This window comes from Aphelocoma coerulescens, chromosome 6 (genome assembly GCF_041296385.1).
Source record: "Aphelocoma coerulescens isolate FSJ_1873_10779 chromosome 6, UR_Acoe_1.0, whole genome shotgun sequence".
Lineage (NCBI taxonomy): Eukaryota > Metazoa > Chordata > Aves > Passeriformes > Corvidae > Aphelocoma > Aphelocoma coerulescens.
This window is the reverse complement of record NC_091020.1, coordinates 23,012,226-23,034,690: the sequence shown is the minus strand read 5'-3', so window position 1 is coordinate 23,034,690 and position 22,465 is coordinate 23,012,226. Positions and strand designations below refer to the sequence as shown.

General features: G+C 56.5%; 1 protein-coding gene across 2 annotated transcripts in view; it reads right to left on the bottom strand.

Annotated features, from left to right (window-relative positions):
- Positions 1-7,021: 7,021 nt before the first annotated feature.
- Positions 7,022-22,465, bottom strand: part of SLIT1 (slit guidance ligand 1) — a 61,356-nt gene continuing 45,912 nt past the window's right edge. For both annotated transcript variants that reach the window (XM_069019851.1, XM_069019852.1), the window contains 28 exons: positions 22,038-22,109; positions 21,715-21,786; positions 21,537-21,608; positions 21,271-21,414; positions 20,959-21,122; positions 20,825-20,848; positions 20,231-20,375; positions 20,019-20,093; positions 19,647-19,790; positions 19,244-19,387; positions 18,960-19,126; positions 17,772-17,904; positions 16,617-16,685; positions 16,163-16,234; positions 15,869-15,940; positions 15,500-15,571; positions 13,818-13,981; positions 13,360-13,484; positions 13,032-13,129; positions 12,229-12,368; positions 11,757-11,850; positions 11,446-11,583; positions 10,808-11,045; positions 10,590-10,720; positions 10,344-10,498; positions 9,985-10,273; positions 9,416-9,627; positions 7,022-9,325 (listed from right to left, as the gene is read on the bottom strand). In XM_069019851.1, the coding sequence (XP_068875952.1) occupies positions 9,081-9,325; positions 9,416-9,627; positions 9,985-10,273; positions 10,344-10,498; positions 10,590-10,720; positions 10,808-11,045; positions 11,446-11,583; positions 11,757-11,850; positions 12,229-12,368; positions 13,032-13,129; positions 13,360-13,484; positions 13,818-13,981; positions 15,500-15,571; positions 15,869-15,940; positions 16,163-16,234; positions 16,617-16,685; positions 17,772-17,904; positions 18,960-19,126; positions 19,244-19,387; positions 19,647-19,790; positions 20,019-20,093; positions 20,231-20,375; positions 20,825-20,848; positions 20,959-21,122; positions 21,271-21,414; positions 21,537-21,608; positions 21,715-21,786; positions 22,038-22,109 (3,670 nt within the window). In that variant the 3' untranslated portion in view covers positions 7,022-9,080. The remainder of the gene's footprint in view (positions 9,326-9,415; positions 9,628-9,984; positions 10,274-10,343; positions 10,499-10,589; positions 10,721-10,807; positions 11,046-11,445; positions 11,584-11,756; positions 11,851-12,228; positions 12,369-13,031; positions 13,130-13,359; positions 13,485-13,817; positions 13,982-15,499; positions 15,572-15,868; positions 15,941-16,162; positions 16,235-16,616; positions 16,686-17,771; positions 17,905-18,959; positions 19,127-19,243; positions 19,388-19,646; positions 19,791-20,018; positions 20,094-20,230; positions 20,376-20,824; positions 20,849-20,958; positions 21,123-21,270; positions 21,415-21,536; positions 21,609-21,714; positions 21,787-22,037; positions 22,110-22,465) is intronic.

The following is a 22,465-nucleotide window of genomic DNA, read 5'->3' as shown; positions in this document are numbered from 1 at the left end:
TGTACAAAACTGATGTATAGTAGTAACCCTTTACCATGCATTAACTAAAGCTGCTTTTATAAGCTGTAGCAAGCCTTTAAAAATCCGCAGTTAAAGGATAACGTCCATGATTTTAGGCATCAGCAGATGTGTCTTGGACAGAGAAGAGGTTGGTCTGTCTGGCTCTGCTGTTCAGAAAGAAGTTTCTGCAGTTCGAATGTTCCTTGGGTTCTTTTAAACTTGGAACCAGGCAGTTTTTGTTAAAAGTACAGTGCCTTATTTATCACTTTAAAAATAAAAATTAGAAGCTCGTCTGTGTGATTTGGAGGCTTGCGTTTTATACTTGAGGCACAAGCACTTGTACTGTAGCAGAAAGAAAACCACCTTCGTGCACATGAAGTAGCTTTTGTCAGCCTTTGGGTGCACACAAACATTTCCCTTTCTTTCAGAGTCCTCCTTCTGTCTGTCTTCTTAGTGGCATTTAAAGCAAAACCAAAATCATTTCCCATCACTGAGGGAGAGGAAGGCGAGTCTGTCCTTTGTCGGTTTGCTGGTAGCAGCTGCTGGTGTCCCAGACTGTTACCTGCATGAGAATGTGAAGTAGCTACTAGTGTGTGTACTGCTGATGGCTGCCTGCTCCCCACTGCACAGCCCGTGGGTGGGGAGGGCCTGCTCAGGCTGAGGAGATGCCGTGGGGGCTCCAGGTACCAGGCTGCCACATCCACTGCTGCCGGCTGGGCGTGCTGGGCTGTATCTGTCTTTTTTCTTGCTGGCTTCAGGGATGAACCAGTCTTGCCATGCTCTGCTTTTGGATGGACTTCCTTCTCCTATTTCCCTGCCCTCATGGTGATTTCTGTGGTCTCTGATGGCAAAGCTTTTTTGCAGCGCTTCACTGAAGGTTGAATCTCTCCCTTTTTTAAGGGCTCGAGCTCCTGATGTTGGTGCTCTGCAGGAAGGGAACTCTGGCCCTCACCTTGTGCTTTTGTGCACGTCTTGCCTAGTGCTCTCTTAAGCCAGGATCTGCAGTTGAAATAGGGTTGGAATAAGGGACTGGCTTGCATTTATTTTTTACCATAATTTTCATTTCACCCTTTTACTAGCAAGGTGTGGGAGGTTTGTCCTTGTTTGTGTCACAGAACAGGGTCATAGTGCCTGTCTTCTCTGAGAAAAACCTGTTAGAAGTGCACAGAGTGGATGGCTGTGCTGGTTCTGCTGGGCAGAGATGACCAGCAGCTGGGGAGTGCTGTGATCTCTGCTAGGGAAACGCCCCTGCTCAGCCATTGCATCCCCATGGCCTCACTTTCACATTGCTGCACAGAGTCCATTTGCAGGAATCCCAATGCCAGCCTCTTTCCACACATAAAGCAGCAGTGCCTAGCAGGGCACTGTGTGGGCCCTGAGGCTGCCAGACCTTTAACAGCCACCTTGTTGGTCCTTGCTCAGCTGCTTGTCCCTGATGAGAGCAAGGCTCTAGTGCAGCCCATGAATTCAAGAGATGCTGGCCCTGGGAGCAGAGGCTGGAAAGGGATTGGCTGCAAAGGGAATTGCTTTTCATGGTTGGCACTGAACCCCAGATCTCAAAGCCTGGGGGCTGGAGGTGAAAGGCAGATAATTGTGTTTAAATCTTTCATTGTACCCCTTCAGTACAGAGGATGAAACCAGGTGCTTGATTTGCACGCCCTTCACAGAGCACCTCTGGCTCTCTTGCAGGTATTCCCTTTCCCAAGCATTGACACACACAGTGCTGCAGTACATTTTTCTGTTACTGTGAAATGGCTGATTTAAAAAAAAAAGAAATCCTTTACCTTTCCTTCGAATTGTGCTAGAGTAAGTTGAACAGCTGAACAGCTAGGAAGTGATTAAATCTAGCCTGTCAGTCCCTGTACAGATTAATATGAAGTTATCTATTACTTTAATTTTTACTGCATGCATTAAATATGTCAAACATTCCATCAGAAAAGATTTAAAAGTGTTTCAGGAGAGGTGTAAGGCAGGAGGGCACTGATGGCAGTTAAGTGACTGATCTGTACCTCTTTTGCAGGTTGTCTTTCCCTCTTGCTTCTCCATCCCTACTTACGGTCCTTCTCTAGCCTCTGGCCCAGCCACATGGGCCCAGATTTCTTCTCCTTCCTCTGGGCCAGGTGTGTGTGTGAGCACGCCTCTTACCTTTGCTCCTCACACCATTCCCCTGCAGCAAATCCCCTCTCCCCATCCTTCACCATCACTCCTGAAGCGCCTGCACCAGTCACCATGCACCAAGTGTTCCTTGAGGCTTTCCCCCTCTCTTCTCCCTTCTCTCTCTTTTTTTAAGCTGCTGTTAAATGGTAAATGCAGGCTGTCCTGCTCCCTGCCTTCTGTGCTTCTGGGAGCAGGAATCCCATTAGGATAAAACCCTATAGAAAGCAAGTGGAAAGAGTCTTTCTAGATGGGGTGCTGCTGCTCCAGCCTCCCGGGTGCCTTCCTGGTGCTTCACCAGCACCGATTGGTTCGAGCATGGCAAGGTTGGGGGACGGCAGGTGTCACATTGGTACTGGAGTGGAGCAGCTTCTGGGCATCTGTCCCAGTTGGGTGTGCACTGCTTGGCTTAGGCAGTGGTGGGATCAGAACACTGAGCTTCCCGGCAGTGCCCCTGACAGGCAGTGGTGACGTGTGCCGCTGAGGCACAGCCCCTGCTTTAGAGCCATCTGCTACCAATGAATGCAGCTCTTACACCATACAAGGGATGCACAGGGAGCTGCAGATGAGCTTAATCAATGGAAGAAAATAAGCAACATGATTTATTACCTTATTCCACATGGACATGGAGTGTGTTTCCATGTGCTACAGGCGCAGAGTTGCCCACTGGCACTACCACAGTGCCATCCTCAGATCCACAGTCTCATTGTGCTCCTCTTCCCCTGGGCCACCCCAGAGCTCCCTGCTCTGCTTCTTGAGCTCTGGATTTCAAGTGCTACATCCCCACAAAGCAGACCTCTTTCTGTTACTTCGGCTTTTCTTGCTGGCTACTTTCTCATCCTATTGAAACTAGTCTCCATCATGCACCCTGGTCCACGAACAAGGAGCAGCTGTGCACCTCCACAGATGTCCTCACTCTCCCTCTGCTGCCAGCCTCACTCTCTCATTTGCATGGTTACCTTTTTCTCTCTCTCCTTGTCATCGGCTGCTGTGGGTCTTCACACTTCATGTATTCAGGATCCGTCCATCTTAATCAACCTCTGGGAGGAGCTGCGTTTGCCAAGCTCAGAGTCAAAACTTATGTTGGTGCTGTAGCAAGAGCAGTTTGAGCCCGGGCTGGCTCCTTCTACCTGTAGCTGTTAGGATCTTGTTTAGCAAGGCCAGCCCTGGAATGGGTTTTCCCACTGACAGGGTGTGTGATATGTACCCAAGGCATGCACATATTTATATTCATCACTTGCTCATCCCTGGCAAGGTCCTGTTTGCTGGTGTTTGCTCTGTGCAGTGGGGTTTCTGTAGTCACCTGCCAGCAAGTCAGGGAGATGGATTTGCAGCAAACCTTCTCTGAAGAGCTGACCAGTTGGCGCTGATGCTTCTGACAAACTTTCTGCTGCACTGCTGATCAAGGTCCATCAGCTGGGAGAGCAGGATGAAATTGTTCCCGCTGCTCTCTGCATCTGTGCTGGGGGAGCCATGCAGGGCTGGGCTGAGCAGGCTGGCTGGCTGCCCCCACCACTTTTTGCTGGTGTGCAGATGAGCAAGGCTGCAGCCCAGCCCGTGTCCCAGCTGCTCTGTGGCACCTCTGGAAAAGCTCTGCTAGCTCCTAGTAACCTCCCAGGAAATAGAAATGCAGTCAGATATACTGGTGCCCTGTTTTTAAGACTTGCTGATGGACACTTTTTTCTCTCCAGCTCATATACTTTTAGCCTGACAGCTGCATTCCCAGTTGAAGGTGACTGAGAAAGCTGTGATTCCCAGCCTTCCATGGGCACAGGTAGTGCCTGGGGCAGCATGGAGGTGCGGGTGGCCATCCAGGTTGGGCTCTCACCTTTCCACCATCAGCAGTCATGCCGGGGGCGGAGGGCTGAGCCCTAGCCAAGGTGTACTTGGGTCTGCGTCCTTGGGCTGTTTGCCTGGACAGCCCAGGAGCAAGATGGGGATAGGCTCCTCCTTGACAGGGAATGCCACTGCAGCTTTTCTTGTAGCAGTAGGTTTTTTGAGCAAACCACAAGGCTATGATGTCCCCATGTTGCGTGCGTTCCCCCCGTGTGTCGTAGCATCCATTTGGCCCATCCTTTAGCTTGGTGGTTGTGAAATGAATCCATCTGTTCTAAGATGTTCTCAGGAGTTCTTGTTGTATTAAGCTCACCCCTAGGCTTAGCAGAAATCACAGTCCCCATCCTCCCTGCTCCCCTCCCCGCGGACAAGCCCTCTCTCTCACGAGCACTTCCACCTTTTCCCCAAAGGGCAGCAGAGGGCAGCTGGCGCTTTTGATTCAGGGCACGTTGGCAGCTTTGGGGCAGCCGAAGGAGCTGGGATGCAGCCGGCCAGCATTTGTGACATGGGTCTGGAGGCCAGGCGGTCCCACGGGCTGTGTTGCTAGCCAATGTTTTCTAAGTCTGTTTGTAAGAGTACCTAATTTTAAAATGAAATGTGAATATATATTATGTGTAGGTGCCATGTAAGATAGTGTTGTGCTAGGCAGCAGGATGCTAACCTACTTTTTAAGCTTTTTGGGGGCAGGAAAAATCATTTTTCTCTCACTTCATGCTCACAGATCTAATATTGTAAATAGGTTTTTAAAATATTTATTTCATGGGCTTTCCACAGGTTCTCGTTCTGACTGGTGTGCGGTGGGGCTGTATTGCCCAGCGTGCCGCAACCAAAGGGCTGGCGACTGCGTGGGGGATGGGAGGGGGTGGGATGGGTGGGTGGTGGTGGTGTTCAGCTTGGTTTTATGTCACATCAAAGCTGAAGCATTAACTCTCTTCATCTCGTTTTGATGGTGTCAGACCTGGTCGATGGCCACAGTCCCCAGGGAGGCTGTGAGCTCCCATGGCTGGCCAGGATGGCTGTTCCCCAGGACAGGGGACACTGCAAGCAATAAGATTTGTAGTAATAATGTCTGCTTTGATGGCAGGGGCTCTCGGGGCTCAGGGCCAGGTGGGAATAACTCTGCTCCCAGCAGGCGCTCAGTCCAGCATGGCATGGGGGCCTCTCTTGACCTGGAGGTGCTCAAGGAAGTGTCCCCAGGGATGCAGAAAGTGGGGGATGCTGTTTCCCCCAAGGAACCCTCCCCCAAACCATGGGGGTAGGGTAGGTAGCTGCTGGTAGCAAACTCCCACTAGTGAATTACTGCCTTTGTGGGTACAGGTGACCCAAGGGAGCACACTGCTGTCACTGCTACAGTCCCAGGGCTGGCTCCAGAAGGTCATTTGCTCATTTGCTTGTCATTCTGCAATTTTAATTCTCCTTCCAGGAGGTTTGAGGTCATTTGGTAATTTTTTCTTAAGTGGGTTTAGATTATTTTTTTCTTTGTTAACCCCTTTTTGCCTGGAAGTGTGGCTGGCTCTGACCTTCCAGCCCACCTGTCTGTGTAGGGCAGCATCAGCAGGATCAGGGCTGCTTTTATGATGATGGGTCTCTGACTTTGGAGGATGGAGTGAGGGGTGCTGCTGGGTCCCAGCCCTGCAGGACCCTTCGCCAGTCCCACACTTCCTTCACCCTTGGAACAGGTGTGTAAAAAAAGAAAAACAAAAAAACAAACAAACAAGAAAAAAGGAAACAACACAGTAATTTTTTTCTTAAGATGCAAAATGTTTAAATATTATCTCCATCCTGATGGCAAATGTTTTTCCTTCATCTGTGTCTGCTTCCCTGGGAGAGTTTTGTTTCTCTGTTTGTTTCTATATGAATTTTAGACACTGAGCTGAAATTCCTCCTGTCCGGTACTGTATGTTTGAGCCCAAGCAATGTGAACTGTACAGACCAGCAGTGGGAAGTGAGGGCCGGTGACTGCACCTGGGAGAGCCGTGGCTTGGGACGGCATTCCCAGTTGGTGTAGGGAGTGGGAAGTACTGCGCCACAAGTTGGGAAAATGAACTGTCTGCTGTGAATTCTTGGTTGGAAATGTGGAGAGGAGTTTCCATTAGATAATGTTTACATACCTCACCTGATGAACCTTTGAGTGTATATATAAAAAAAAAGAAAATAAAATTATATTAAGTTGCTTTAAATCAATATGTATAGCTATAAGAGCTGGGTCATTTGAACTTTGAATATGTATTGATTCTCTAAATGTTGACATTTTGTGAACTCTGTGCTCCTGTCTTTTATTTCATCCTAGCCTATGGAAAAAGTTGTGTTCTTGTTCCAGGTAAAAAGTCCCTGACTCAAATCTGAACTCCTCAAGGATTCCCACCACCTTGCTTTCTTTTCTTCCTCACTGTCAATATTCACCCTATGAGCTTTCTAAAGGTCCGTATTTTATTGCAGCTTATTAAACGTTTCTTTGATATCAATGTTTGTTTGGTGTGATAAGTGGGGAAGAGTGAAGGTGAGTGAGTGCATGAGGTGGGGCACAGCAGGCTGGCACTCTCCAGTTGTCACACCCTCCCTATGGAGAGGGGTATAAATGCCTGTGCAGGGTTTCAGTGCTCCCACACCAGTCCCTGAGCTGTGGCAGACTTGTGTTTGTGGCACCAACAGTGCAACGTCTTGGTGCTCCTGGGGACTGCTGCCCAGACCCCTTCTTCCCTTCCCCAGAGAGCTACAAGTGCCCAGTTTCCCCTGGAGCCATTCCATCCCCACAGCAGGCGCTGGCCCTTCAGCTTCCCACCTGCAAGACCCCGGCAGTGATGGCTTTTGCAAGGCATTGCATGGACAACCCCAGCTGCTTGTCCCTGCACCATGGGGGCAACATTTTGGCCAGAAGTGGTGGCATGGGCTGCTCCAGGAGTAGGAAATCATCCCCCAAGGCAGGACCAACTCTTTCCATTCTGTGCCACCTCCTCACACACTCAGCAGCTCCCAAGCATCAGCTTCCCCCTTCTCCCCACCAGGAAAGAAGAGGCCAAGCCTCTGAATGAATAAATGTCATGTTCACATGGAAGACAACATAGACAATACCAAACATCTCCTAAAACAATACAGCCTCTGCCAGCGGAAGGATGCCCAGCGCCTCCCTCGCCAGCCTAGTACAAACCAGCGTCTTCAATAGTGACACACACAAACCCCACGGGCCAAACAAAGCCACCGTCATTTTCCTGCCCAGTAGCATCTGTAAACAAAAAGAAAACATCATTTGTTGACCCCAAACATATAAAAATACTATAACAAAATGAAATACAAATATATATTAGAATCTGTAAGTATTCTGTATAAAGAGATACTTTAGCGGTTAGCGTACAGCAAGAACAGAAACACAACACAACCAAGCCCTGGGCGGGCCACAGGCAAAATGAGACGCATCCCAGCTCCTCTGTGTGGCAGAGGAGCTCCCATGGAGAGGGCATTTGTGGCAGAAACACATCCCCGTGGTGGCGGAAACGCCCTGGATGCCAGTGGTGAGCAGGGATGGTGACAGCACCTGCAGAGCTGGGGGTATCCAGTGGAGATGCCTGGAGCCTGGCCACAGCTGGCAGTGCAGACCTGAAGCCGAAGTGCTGGAGCAGTGTGATAGAGAGACCCAGGACTGCAGCTCTGGGATGAGTCTGTCCACCAGGCTGATGTGGTGTTTCACTGTCCAGCCATCTGCAGTGTCCCAGGTTGGGCACCCACTATCCTTGGCCCCCACAGTTGTAGAGGTGATGCTGCTGTGGATGTTGGGTGCATGCTGTACCCCGGCACGAGCTCCCCATGTTCCCCTGCTCCCACACCAGCCCAGCACATGCCCTGGCACTGTGGGCTTTGGAGACATGCTGGGTATGGGCACTTCAGTCCATGAGCTGGTGGGTCCTGCCCCGGCAGTGGTGTTGGCTCCAGGCTTGCAGGTTTGGACATCTTCAGCCTCTTCAACTTGGCACGCACAAGACTGAGGCCCAGTGACGGGCATGGCAAACCTGCACCCCAGCTGTCCCAGCAGGCTCTTGCTCCTGCTGGCTGGGTCAGTGGGACATGGGGTACCTTTGCCCAGCTGCAGGCCTGCTCCCCTAGGACAGAGCCTGGAAAAAGGGATTCCTGTGCTGCCCTCACACAGCTCCCACCTCTGAGCAGAGCCAGCTGGCTGAGCCAGGGGTATTTGGGGCCCTCTCCACATGAATGGCACAGTGCTGGCCCCCATGGCACAGGGCAAGTTGGCACTGGAACCCTCAGGGACATCTGTGCCTTGCTGCCTGTCCCCCACACAGTGTGCCTGGCACTGCCCTGGTCCTGCTCCACCAGCGTGGCCCTGATGTGACCACAGTGGGCTGGACCCATGCGTGCCTGTGCACTGCAGAGCCCAGCCAGCATGCACAGACTGGGGGCATCACCAGAGGGTCAGGCTGTGGCCACAGAGCTGGTGACATTATCTGGGGTACTTTGGGCTCCAGCAACCTGCAGGGAGAGAGACCAGGGCTGCTGGAGGAGAGGACGGGAAACCAGGTCTGGGCTCACCAGGACTGCAGGATGCTGGCTGCACCACGCAGCCCACTGTAAGCCACGGCTTGCCATAGCTCACAAGGCTCTGCCATGTCAGGCCCCCCTCCTCCAGTCCCAGGTGTTGAAAAAGCCCTCAGATTGCTGGGCTGATGCAAGGGACAGGGATGCCAGGGAGGGGAGTCGCTGGGGATGCAGGCATTGCCCTCCGTGGCTGTGGGGCTGCACTGGCTGGGAGGCAGAGTGCCACAGGGAGAGGATGGGGCAGCTGGGCAGGGTTCCCACTCCATATCCACACATCTGTGTAGCTGCAGTTCTTAAAAAAATTCTCTATCTACACATTTGCTTTGTTTGTGGGGTTTTTTTCCTTTTTTTTTTTTTCTTTTTCTTTTTTTCTGTTTCCTTCCCAACCTTCTAGATGCACCAGCTCTACCCTCTGCTGGGCTCCTCAGATGCAGCTGCAGTTCGGAACACCCAGAGAGCAGCATCATGCCCGCAGGGCAAAGTGAGGTCCTTGGCTCGGGGGGGTCTCCCTGCCAGCCCCCCGGCTCTGCAGGGCCGGTGGCTGCTCACAGACACTGGCTGCAGCCACACTTGCTGGGCTTCTCCACCTCCTCCACGAAGGTTGCACCATTGCTGCACTCGAAGGCATATTTCCTGCGCCGGAGCCGCAGCCCAGTGCAGCAGCTGGCGTCAGGGCCACCACAGGTCCCCCGGCATTCCACCCAGGCCACCGGCCGCGTCGTCTGGCAGATGGCGTAGCCCCGCTGCACCTGGTGGTAGTCCCGCACCGGCTCCCCGCGGCACTCTGGCTCTGTGGGACAGTGGGACAGCAATGGTCAGCCTGGTGTTGTGGCATAGGGCTGCCCTCCCTGGACACCCACCTCCTCAGCACTTAACCTACCTTGGTCACAGAGGGCTCCAGTGTAGCCATCGTGGCACTCGCAGGTGGGCTGGCCACCTGGGGTGAGGTGGCAGTGGCCATGGACACAGGGCTGGTGGCGGCAGGGGTCGGGTGGTTCGGCAGGCTGGTTGCAGAGCGCACCCTGGTAGCCCTCGTGGCACTGGCAGCTGTAGGAGAGGGCGTCGAGGGGCAGGCACAGCCCGTGCACACACCTGTGGGCACACGGTGCTGTCAGGACCTGCTGGTGTGGCACCAGCACGCACAGCCCACCAGCACTGAGCACAGCATGGCTCAGCACCAGCGCAGTACTGCACTGGGACTGGTACAGCACCACCTGGTACAGTACAGCCATCATGGCACAGCACAGGTGTGGCTCTGGCATGGCACCACCAGCACAGAACAGCCTGGCACATCTCAGTGCTAGTGGCATGGTAGGGCACTGCTGTGGCACAGCACCACTGTGATGGCACGGGACTGACACGACACAGCACCAGGAACCAGCCAGGGGGCAGGGTGGGCAGCCAGTGGGAGGGGCAGGTAGGGCAGACAGTGGGGGTGAGGGCACTCACTTGTGCCCCTGGCAGGGACCGCCGCGGGGCTGGTCGCAGTGGGGCCCATCCCAGCCAGGCTCGCAGTGGCAGACGGGGCCCTGGGTGCCCGAGGGCTGGCAGATGCCGTGCAGGCAGTAGAGCTTGCGGCAGGGCTCGCAGCCCGGCACCACCCCCGGCGTCATCCGCGTCTTGGTGAAGTCCTGCAGCTCGTTGTTGATGTAGAGGTTGCGGATGCATCCATGGAAGCTGGTGCCATTGAGGAGCTGCCAGAGGCGGAAGGCAGCCGAGTTGACATCCACAGGCATTCCTGGGGAGAGCAGGACCATCAGTGCACCTGGATGCCCCCCATGCCCTCCATCACCCGGTCCATGTCCTACCTCCCACGTAGAGGGGAGCCTCACTGTTCAGCGTGTAGTGCTTGCCCGAGTTGTCCATGGTCATGGGGCTGCCACCATCAATGGACAGGTTCACCATCTGGTCGAAGGTCACCAGCTCCACGGTATGGAACTGCCCGTCGTTGATGGTCTCAGCACTGGCGGGGATGGCTGGGTCACCAGGGATGCCCCCAGGCCAAAGCAACGGGGGTGGAGGTCCCCAGTGAGCAGAGGAGGGGTGCCAGGTACCTGTAGATGGCCGAGCTGGGGTGGGTGCCAGGGTCATAGCTCACCCTCACATGGCCCTGGTACAGCTCCACAGCCATGTGGTCACTGTCACCGTTGTACAGCAGGATGCCATTGCCTTCAGCCGTGGAGACCTGCCAGAGAGAGAGGTGGGAGCCCACATCCCTGGGGCAGACCCGCAATGCCATCCCTTGATGCCCCCACGCCCCCCTAGCCCTCACCTGAAGGGTGATATTGGCCCGGGGCCAGTCTTGAAGGTCAGTGAACTGCAGGTACGTGTCACGGTCCACAAAGTTGACGCTCAGCAGCTTCTCACATTTGGGGCCGCCGAAACCAGGCAGACACTGGCAAAGGGCGCGGGCACCCCGCTCCACACATGGGGCCCCGTTCTGGCACTCAGCTCGCTCACAGAGGCCAGGGTGGCCAGCGGTGTGGGGTGGCATCTCGCAGAGCTGGCCACTGTGGGGCCAAGGGTGCTGCTGGGCTGGGGGCTGGGAAAGCGCCCTACACCCTGCCCACTGCCCCAAAGGGCTCTGACAGCATCCCCCTGATTTGGGGTCCCTGGGGAGGCTCTCCAGACACTGGCATCAGAGGGATGCCTGGATGCTGAGCTGTGCCCTGGGGTCCCTCCCCAGTGATGCTGGCTCTCCCCAGCCTCCACCCCTAGAGACACACACTCCCAGCCTCACTCCTTCCCCTCACACTGAGGATGGATGGGTGGATGGGTGGATGGGTGGATGGGTGGATGGGTGGATGGGTGGATGGGTGGACGGACTTGGTAGCCAGGACTTCTCCCTTCTGCACAGCAACACATAACCATCCCCACTACCCCAGGTGTCCCACGTCTTCCTGGTGGTACCTGTAGCCCTCGGTGCAGAGGCAGGAGTAGCCGTTCACCTCATCCAGGCAGCGGGCATTGTTCTGGCACCGGTGGTCCTGGCAGTCATCGAAGTCCTCACTGCAGTTGCTCCCCACGTAGCCGGGTGCACACTCACACCTGGGGTAGGCAGGGGGCTCGAGGCTGCCCCCTCCTTCCCCCCTGCACCAGTGAGTGCCTGCTCCTCCTCCTGTCACCTCCTTCTCCATGCCCCTCACTGCAGTCCCCAAAAAGCAAATCTACCCCACCCCCAGCCAGCCAGAAAAAGCGGGTTTGGAAAGGAGGGGGCTCACCTGGGCCCCTGGCTGGTGGAGATGCAGGTGGAGTCATGTTGGCAGGGGTTGAGCTCGGCTGAGCAGAAATTGGGAGGCTGTTCACAGAATTCCCCTGCAAGGCAGAAGAAGGGGTGCCCAGCAGCTCCAGGACCAGAGGAGCAGCCCCAGTCCCCCTGAGGCAGAAGGAATCCCTGGGGGACTCAGCTTAAGGCAGGGAGCTGCCAAGCCCACAGCTTGCACCCCATGGGCACAGGGCTCTGCTCCCCTGGAGGCAGCTCCCACCTGAGCCAGGCAACTGAGGGCATCCCAGGATGTGGGGTTCAGCTGCGTGTACCCAAACTCAAGACAGCTAAGCCCAGAGGCCATGACAATGGGCATTGAGACAGCAGACAGAGGAGCTATTCAGCCCTCATGGGTAGGTAGAAGCACTGGGCACATTCCGGTGCCAGGTCTGTGAGATTTGGGGATGGTTAGGCCCCATTCCAGGTACCTGTGTAGTGGGCAGGACAAAGGCAGGTGTAGTTGGTGGCACTGGGCACACAGGAGCCCCCATTCTCGCAGCTGTGCTCCTTGCAGGGGTCGCTGGTGGTGTGGCAGCTTGGGCCCTCAAAGCCCACTGGGCACAGGCACCTGCCACAGGGTCGGGGCAGTGTCAAGGAGGAAAACAGAATGGAACATTTTGGGGTGGCTCCCCCAAAATTATTAGCACAGGACCTTGGCACAGAGCACACATGCACACCAAGAGCTGGGTTTGGTGTCCTCCTGTCAAACGATGGGCACAGGGGTGGTGCCCGAGGATGCTGTGTTGCCACGACAGCAGGCTGAGAGGGCTGTCAGCTCGGAGAGGGGCTGCACAGCCTACCTCCTCACCCCAGCCTGCCAACTACTCCAGCTCTTAATTGCAGCCTGATACCCAGAGTGGCCTAAAGCATTCAGGGCAGTGAGGGTTTTGTGAGGACAAGGGAGCCCAGCAGGGAGCAGCAGTGACTCCAGGACCACAGCAACCAGTCCCAGTCCCAGTCCCAAATCCCTCTACCTCCCTGTCCTCCTGTGGTGCTGGTACCCTCCTCTCCCCCACTGACCTCAGCCTAGGAGCCTTTTGGGCTGGGGGCATGGGGAGGTGGAGTCAAACAACATGAGCTGGAGCTCCCATGTGAGTGCAATGTCCCAGCTATATGCCCAAGGGAGCATGCAGGAGGCGAAAGAAGTATCAGAACTTCTCTTCATGGGATGCCAGGGTCCCTTGCTACAGCCCAAACATCCACCTTTCATGGATTCCTGTCCAGCACTCACCTGAACCCAGCTCCTTCCCCCTCCTGAGGCTGGCAGGTTCCCCCGTTGGCGCAGGGGTTGGAGGAGCAGCCACTGAGTGCCATCTCGCAGTCCCTGCCCTGGGGAAGGATGGAAAAGTGGGAGCAAGGAGGGTGCCACAGCACCCACCCAGCTCTCCCCATCCCTCTCAGCAGGATGCTGTGGCACACAGGGAGGGTAGGTGGCCCCACAGACAGCAAGCCCCAGGGGCATGGCAGAGGCCCTGCTCTGCTCCCCTGCCCTCTGCAGGGACATGTCCCCAGGCGCTGGGGACCCCTGGGATCAGGGTACCTTGTAGGGACCAGGGTACCTTGTAGCCACTGGGACAGGCGCAGCGGTAGGAGCCAAGGGGGTCATTGTGGCAGGTGCCCTGGTTCTGGCAGGGGCTGGAGAGGCAGGGGTTGCACTTGGCCTGGACGCTCAGGGCGGGTGGGCCTGTGGGACAGGAGGCACGGAGATGACCGTCAATATGAGGAGTGATGGGGACATGTCCTTTTGTGGGCACTGATGTGGGGGCAAAGCCTCAGCTGTTGCTGGGAGCAGAGCCTGTCCTGCCAAGGGGCTGTGCACCAGGCAGTGGGACAGCCACCAGTTTGCTCAGTCACCAGGGATGTGCCACCAGGCAGGTAAGAGGATGGAAGCATCCTGCTCCCCCTCCTCCACAAGGCAGCTCAACAGATGAAGTCCTGGAGCCACCCAGACTCACAAAGCATTGCTCTGCTGGGTGCCCAGGGGAAGGCGTGGATAGACAGCGTGGGCACCTCTCACCTTGGCACTCAAATTTCTTGGCAGGGGTGGTGAGCAGCAGCTTTCCTTCCATGTCGGGGGGCCCAGCGCACCGGGCAATGCCTGGCTCCTTGTAGCCCGTCTTGACCCAGCTGGAGAGCCAGCGCAGGTTGCAGCTGCAGTACAGGGGGTTGGCCCCGATGGCTCTGCATGAGGAGAGGGGCAAAATTGCACCTGGTGCCACACAGAGGGAATTGGGCACAACTCTGTCACTTGACCGGGATGCCACATGGTGGGCAAAACAGTCCTCCTCCATTTCTGGACCCACCAGAGGTGCTGCCCACAATGGGAGGACTGGGACACACAGCCCCACAATGCTGCCCAATTAGACCACCCTGCTGCCAGACCCACAGCCCATGCAGTGCTTTGTGCTCTGCCCTGGGGCTCTCCTCCACTGCCCACACAGAAATTCTCGGCAGTCCCTCTCCAGTACATGGGCGCAGCTTCCTGGGGCCAGCAAACTGGACAAAGTACCTTGAGGCCATGCAGAAATAACAGGACCTGCATGGGAGCTGCAGGGCCAGCCCGGGCTCTGCCACACAAGCCTGCAGGACAGAGACACAGGAGTGGGCTGGTGGGAATAAGCAGTGGGTCACGGCCAGAGCTTGTGCAGACAGCATTGGGGCAAAGTGAAGAATTGCTCTGGGAAAGGAGAAGGAGGATGGAGGGTTGCTCTGCTCCACAGCAGAGAAGGGTACGGAAGCAGTGGAATTTGTGGGAGGCGGAGGGCCTGGGTGTCTCTTTGAATCCTCCTTGACTGCAAAGGTCAGCAGTGATGGAGGGCCGGTGTGACCAACACATGTGACAAAGGAAGGAGATGGCAGCCCAGAGGGCAGGCAGTAGGGACAGCAGATCTGCTGGGGCTGACAAACCCAGTCCTACAGCACCCGCAGCACTGGCTGTGGCACAGCTCAGCCTGTGGGAACCGGCAGTGCCGGCTGGCAGCAGTGAAGGCAGCACAGCCAAGGGAAATTGGAGCAGAGCAAGCAGTGTTGCTCCCCAAAAAACAAGGAGGCCAGGATTGGAAATCAAGATGCTCTTTGCAGACTGACAGAACAGCCTGAGACCCCCAGGATGCCAGGAGCAGGCAGCTGGGAACAGCTTAGCAGAAACAGGGAGGGGACCAAAAAGACACTATGAGCAAAGTTAAACCCTGGCCCCGGGTGGTGGGTATAGGGCAGTGCTCCTGGGGTGCAGGCTCACTCAAAGGGGCTGAAACACCACCACTGGCAGGAGGATACCTGATGACAGACTGGGGGGCTGTTGCAGGGAACTGCACTGGCAGAAGGCTAGCAACACACTGGTGTGTGTCAGAGCAGCCCCTGGCAAACCACAGCTGCAACACTACTTTGCATGGCTTGACCTACATCTTGGGGGACCCCAGAGATCTGGTGGGTTGGGGAAGGATCCTACACCACATCTACCTAAGACCATAGGGACATCCCAGCAGCACTGGGAGACTCAGCGGCACACCTGGATCTGAGCTTGAGCATGGGCAGCAGGTCACAGCACTATCCAACAAATGATGTCACAGGTACCAGCCCAGAGAAGATGGGAGAAGGCAGCTCACCCTCCAGGGAAGCCAAGCTCAGCCCAGTGGTTTTTAAAGGTCTATGGAGCCTGCGTCCAGCCCTGAGCCCCGAGGAGTAGGAGGAGATACTCACAGGTGGGACAGGGAGGTGACATCTGCGAAGATGCCCTCAGGGAGGCTGGAAATGTCATTGCCATGGAGAGACCTGCAGAGAACACAAAGTCCTTCGATGCCCAGGGCTCCAAGGTGGGCAGCAAGGACTGCAGCCTCACCCCACGGGTCCAGGTGTGGGTGGCAGAACTGGACCCCACCACAGTGTCACTGTTGCAAATGCACCATCTGCTCCGAGAGCAGATGAACCTTCCTGTGCTCCTTCTGCAGCCTCTACCCTGCCCACCTGTCTGCACCCAGCTCCAAGTAGGCACAGGGGACACAGGGACATAGGCAGCAGCAGAGAAGCAGCCAAGCAGGGCCGTGAGCAGGGCTATGGGCCGGTACTTACAGCAGCCGCAGGGAGCGGAGGCCCTCGAAGGCCAGCGGAGGGATGCACTGCAGGGAGTTGTAGCTGAGGATCCTGCAGAGGGAAGCAGGCAACACAGCTCTGTGTGTTGCAAGGAACCTGCCCTGGGCTACATGCTGCCCCTGCGTGAGCTGCATCTGAAACCACAGCTTCACCCAGGCCAAGGGTGGAGACCCTGGTGTCCCCAGCACCCCCCAGGCTTTGGGGTCCCCTAGAACAGCCCACATGGCTCAGCTGGGCTGCAGCCCCGTGTGGCACCGCAGGGACTGCACTTACAGGGTGGTGAGCTGGCTCATGTTGGTGAAGGAGGAGTTGCTCAGGGAGCTGATCTTGTTGTTGCTTAGATCTCTGGAAAACAGAAACCCCAGGTCTTGGAGCCAGCTGGGCCCTGTCCCCTCTCACTGCTCCCCAGCCTGCTCAGCTGCAATGGGGTGCAAACAGCAGCAGAGCACAGCCTCCAAGGGAGCAGCAGGGCTGTCACACAGGGTGATGGCAGCAATGCCACTCGTCCCCCCTCTATTCCATGCCAGGTGGTGAGCAGCCAGAGGCTGAGCATCACTGCCAGCCAGCTGTGTTCCAGAGCAGAGGGGGGACACAGAGGGATGTCAGGGGTCCCCTAAGACTGCCAGACCCCTCCTCAGGATCACACACCACAGAGACAGCCCCTGCCCTCACCCACGAGTTCCAGCAGTGCCTCCAGCTGCCTGGGCTTCTGCTCCTGGCTACTTACACAAGCTGCAGATACTTGAAGGTAGAGAGTTGCCCCGGGACCTGAGTGAACTGGTTTCCATCCAGGTAGCTGCAAGGGACAACAAAAGCACCTTGGGTTGAATGAGAAGCAGGAGATCCCTCCCTCTGCCCCCTCTTTCATGGGCTTAGGGCTGGAAGAAGCATCTCCAGCATGACCTCCCTCCTGGACCCAGGGCCCAAGGTGCTCTCAGGGGACTCCTAAGCTGGCAGGGGAGCTAGTGTGTGAGTGCATTAGCACACCTGGGTTTGGAGGCACGTCCCTGGGGACGCTCTCCCAGCAGCCGATGCGTGCAAGCACAGCCAGCCACGTGCCACATTTACACATGCGATGTGAGCGTGGGAGGCTGTAAGTGCTCCCAAGGCATGTGTGAGCATGTGAGAGATGGCGGAGGATGCAGAGAGAGGAGGAGTGTGCAAGACAGCGGGGGGGGGGTGCAGGGGTGGTAGGTATATAAATATATCTGTGCCCAGCCAGTGCCTGCAGCCCCTGCACACAGGACCTGCTGCCATCACTCATCCCAGAGGGGTACAGAGCCACTTTCGCAGCGATGGGCATCACGGAGCCCGCACATCCAGCTCTGGCATGGCTGCGTGGGTATGTCCCTGACACCCACAGTGATGGGTGGCTGACCCCAGGCAAACCACATCCCATTGCCCATGTGCTTGGGGCTGGCACTGCCAAGGCATGCCTGCAGCTGTGGTGAGAGGGGATGGCAGAGGCAGAGTCCCCCTCTCCCTGCTGCCGATGGCAGGCTCCTGGGAACCACAGAGCCCTGAGCTGCATGGCTGCATGGGGACCACAGCTGCAGGGGGTGGTTGTCCCTTGCTGTCCCTTCCCAAGGGCCAAAGACAAGGGTCCCAGCTGCTGGGTGACAACACCTCTTGCACAATACCCTTGATAGCCCTGAATTGTAAGAGAGACTCTTGCTGAGCTGCTTGCTGGTGTTGGGGCTGGACGGGATCCCTTGGATGGCTGGGGGTCCTACTCCCACTACCAGGCCAGAATGGGGGTGTGGGGAGGAGCCCAGGAGTCTCTGCCCTGACACCTGCAACCCCACAGCAGAAGCCCCTCACCCAGAGCTGTAAAGTAGATGGAGGGTTAGGGGGAGAGCTTGGGTACTCGCCCACTACTCACAGCTCTGTGACATTCTTGGGGATCCCCTTGGGCAGGGCCTTGAGGTGCTTGTTGCTGCAGCGGACAACCGTGTCGAGGCAGGTGCATTCCTGTGGGCACTGGGGCCGGGGGATGCAGCTGGTCTCCTCCTTACCTGCACCAGGCATGGAAAGCCACTAAGTCACCAGGGTCCAGCCCTTGGGCATCATGTGAGGCCAGATTCAATGCCTTGTGCCTGCCTAGGATGGCTCCCCTCCCATGCCAACTATTCTCCCCTGCCTCCAAAACAGGGTGTTGCAGGCAAGAGCAGTCAGGAGTTAGCAGTGCAGGAATTGCTCCTGCACCCAGAAATTGCCTGCCCCACTGGTGTGGATACCACCAGCTCAAGGCTGCTCTGATTTTCACCATTTTCATGCAAAAATGCAGTCACAGGGACAACAGAGGTAAAGGCACAGAAGAAGGGGCTCAGCCCTGCAAATCCTCCTGAAATAACCTCCTTCACCCATCTCCCAGACACAGGTTAGATGGAGCTGAGCCTACACCGAGCAGCCAGAGGAGCTGGCACTGCTCCCCCTCCCTGCCATGACTCTGGAATCCTGTGGGAGAGGCATCCCTGGGACAACCGTATGCTATCTCGCACCGTTAGGAAAGGCGCAGGATACAACCCTTCAGTCTTTGACGTGGTGGAGGAGGGAAAGCAGAAGAAAGGATGATTTGTTTGTAAATATTTTCCGGAGGGCTCAAAAGCTGCTCTAAATTTAAAAAAAATATATAAAAAACGTTTTTGTCCCCACGCACACTCCCCGTCTGCTCCATCTGCCCAGCTCTGGTGCATGTGCAAGGCTGAGAAGGGAAGGCAGGAAGGAGCAGGATGAATCCCAGTGGGCTTTGCCTCCACATCTGCTCCTGTCAGCACCCAGGGCACAGTGTTTGCCAGCACAGACTCACCTACATACAAGAGCCTCAAGGTGCAGTGGTTGCAAACCCCTCTCCTGGCTCCAGAGTGGATATCTGAGTGCAGCCCCAAGGGCTGGGTACCAGGAAGGGAAACTTTTGTATTGTTAGGGGAGGGCATTCATGGAGCCCCCTGAACTTCCCAAGGGCACATCCTGGTGGCAAGGATGGTGCTGGGACAAGGAGCACAGTATCATCCTGGGAGGAGCAGCCTGGTCTCCCCTCACCCTCAGCACCGAAAGGCCCACGAGTTACCTTCCTCACACCTGAAGTCGGGGAAAGCAACATCCTGGAGTGGGATCTGCCGGAGGAAGTCGGGGTTTTGGCACCGAGGGTTCCCTGTCACGATCTTCCTCTTGCGCAGCCAGTCCCCCAGCCAGGCCAGCTGGCAGTTGCAGTTGAAGGGGTTGGCGAGCAGGTTCCTGCACATGGGAAGGAGCACAAGGGCAGCACCTGAACAGCCACCAGGCAAGGGGACCTGCAGCCCTCCCATGTCATGCAGACAGGCTGGGAGCATCCCCCCGGAGCCCAGGACATACAGTGTGGAGAGGGACTGCAGCGTGTCAAAGGCACCCGGTGCAATTGTGCTGATCTGGTTGTCGTACAGGGAGAGCAGGCGCACGTTGCGCAGCCCTGTGAAGCTGTCGTTGTGGATGCAGCTGATGCGGTTGTTCCTCAGCATTCTGCAGAGGGAAGAGAACAAGGGCACCTACAACACGGGCAGGCGCCATGGGGGAAACCCACCTTAGCAGTGCCCGGGCTGTGCCCACCTCAGTGCTGGGCAGCAGAATGAGCCTGAGCAAGTCCCTGAGCAGCAAAAGCCTGCCCCCCCAGCACTGGATACAGCCAGCTGGTGGGCAAGGCACTCCTGAGCTGGCCCTGCAGGGAGGCAAGGAGTAGGGATGTTCCCATCTGGGTGCTCATGGAGGAGAGGGGACTCACAGTGTCCTCAGCCCGTCCAGGCCCCTGAACATGCCGCTCCGCACAGACTCCAGCTGGTTGACAGTGAGGTGCAGCTCGTTGACAGAGGATGCCCCCTCGAATGCCCCATCCTCAATTTCTGACACCTTGTTGTTGCTGAGGTTGCTGTGAAGAGGAAAAAGCAGGCTGGGATGAGGGCTCTGCCTTGACCTCATCCTGAACTCTGCCTCCCCCAGATCCCACTAAGCACCCTGTGATGCCAGTCCCTCAGAGGACCCTCAGGCTGGGACATGGCCTCCATTTCATGCCTCAGTCTGCCCTGGCATCAGGACCCCCATGTGCCTTTCCAGCCCTCAGACACTCCTGACATGGCTGTGCCTGCCCAATACTCACATTTTCTTCAGATGTGTGAGTTTCTTGAAAATGCCAGTGGCCTCCAGGATGGAGATTTCATTGTTGTTCAGGCGTCTGGAGTGGGCAGCAGTGAAAAGAGCTCAGCAGATGGCTGCAAAGTGCCTGGCACAGCCCAAACCCTGAGCCAAACCCCAATGCCAGCAAGGTGCCTGCTGCAGAAGGGAAGGCAGAGTGAGAGGGGAGACTCTTACAGCTCAGCTGTGGACTGTGGGATGCGATCTGGGATCTTGGTGAGTTTCAGGTTGGAGCACTCGACCACACCGGATTCACAGCGGCATTTTGGGGGGCAAATCACGTCACTGTTGCATTCACTGTTCAGCTGGTAATCCTCTGTCCCTGTGTGTTTGTGAAGGCAGCATGGGCTCCCACGGGCAGAGGCACAGGAGGCTGCACCTGCCCCGTCTCCCTCTGATCCTCCCACATCCCTACTCGGTCTCATTCTCTTCCCCAGCTCTCCTCATTCCAGCCCCTGTGCACATATTACTCTTCTCCACACTCAAAGCAGCTTATCTGCAGGGATATTTGTCCTGGGTACACTGGGTGCTGCACTGCCCACCACCCTCCTGTGAACAGAGCCGAACCCTGGAGACGCCTCTCTGCCTGCCCACGCAGGTAACAGCACAATGGGAGATGCCACAACACATCCTGGTACCCAGCACATGGGAAATGAAGCGTGGTTCTGCTGGGCCAGACCACAGAGCTCTCGCACAACACCCCTGGAGGCAGCGTGGCCAAAAGGGCACCATGCACACACTCATGCACACGTGTGTGGCTCCTCCACTCACCTGGGATGAAGTACTGCTCTTTGGCTGTGGAGAAAAAAGCACATCAGTCTTCTGCACACAGACACCAGGCTGGGACAGGGCCGAGCACAGCCAGGCCGCAGGATGCCTGCAGCAGGGCTGGGGACAGCTCTCACCCGAGCAGCGAAATTTCTTGCTCTTGATCTGGCCGATGCGCTTGTTGGCCAAGCGCCGGGGGCTGGCACAGCGGGCTCCGCTGGTCTCCACGGGGTTGGCACGGAGGAAATCCGCCAGCCACTTCAGGTTGCAGTCACAGATGAAAGGGTTCTGGGCCAGGTGCCTATGCCAGGGACAGCGGGTGACACATTGCCAGGGACAGTGGGTGACACACCACCAGAGGCAGTGGGTGATCACCAGCTCCAGCCCTGGAGATGCTTTTCCCCCAGAGGCTCGACCGCCCAGGCATGGAAGCTGGTGCAGACACTCACAGAGTCTGGATGGCCCGCAGGGAGGTGAACGTGCCTTTGGCCAGGCTCTGGATCTTGTTGTCATAGAGCGAGAGCAGCGAGAGGTTCTGCAGGTCCTGGAAGGCATCTGCCCGTACACAGTTGATCTTGTTGGCATTGAGAAGCCTGGCAGGGAGGGAGGGATGTGAGTCTGGGGACCCCCCTTCACTGCACCATGGGTGCTAGGCACCTCAGTCCTGCTTCCCTGTGTCCCTGAAAAGCATCCCACACAGCTAGTGGCGCCTTACAGCAGCTGCAGGGCAAAAAGTCCTCCAAAGACACCCTTGGGGAGGTCCGTGATCTTGTTGCCATACAGCACCCTGGGAAAGAAAGGCCAGTGTGAGAGAGATGAGAAGAGTGGTGTGGGCCATGGTTAAGGGGGTGCAACATCCACCCCACCCCATCCACACCAGTGTAGGCACTTACAGGGAGTTCAGAGAGCGCAGCCCCTGGAAGGCATCAGGGGCGATCTCCGAGATCTGGTTGTTGCTCAGGTCTCTGAAACCCAAAGGGAGAAGGAGGCCTGGTACCCTCTTCTCTTGTGCCATGTCCTCACCCTTCTGCTAGTTCCAGGGGATCACCCCCAACACCCCATATCCAGAGCCGGGGTTATCCAAGATCCCCTATCTGTGCTGCCATGTGGGGCACCCATGTCACAGCAGTGCCCCATGTCTGTCAGCTCTCAGCAGTGGCCGGCAGGGTGAAGGGTATTGGGTTTCAGGGTGAGCTGGTAGAGGCTGCACACTTACATCCTCCGCAGCTTCTTGTAGGGTGAGAAGGCTCCTGGGGGGATGGACTTGATGCCGTTGAGTTCCAGACGTCTGCAAAGAGAAGACGGAGAGATGAGGGCTCTAGGGCTGGCCAAACCCCAGAACCCCACTGACAGAGCTTGGGGCTGCAGGACCCTACGGCCGCAGTAAGCTACCCACATGTGTGGAAATATTCTGCCCAGAGACAACTTGCATCCTGTGGTTGGAGCTTTCTCCATCAGGGAGAGGTGCCACGGGTAGGGGAACCATGGTGGCTGGGGTGGGGGAAGCACCTCTCCTCCCCAGAGCCTTGGGTTTGGGGGTGCCTGCTGCCTTCCACATGCTTTGTGCACCATCCCAGCATGGGCTTTGCACCATAATTGGATTCCTCTAAGGAGATTGTTTCTCTATTTACATTTTTAATGCAG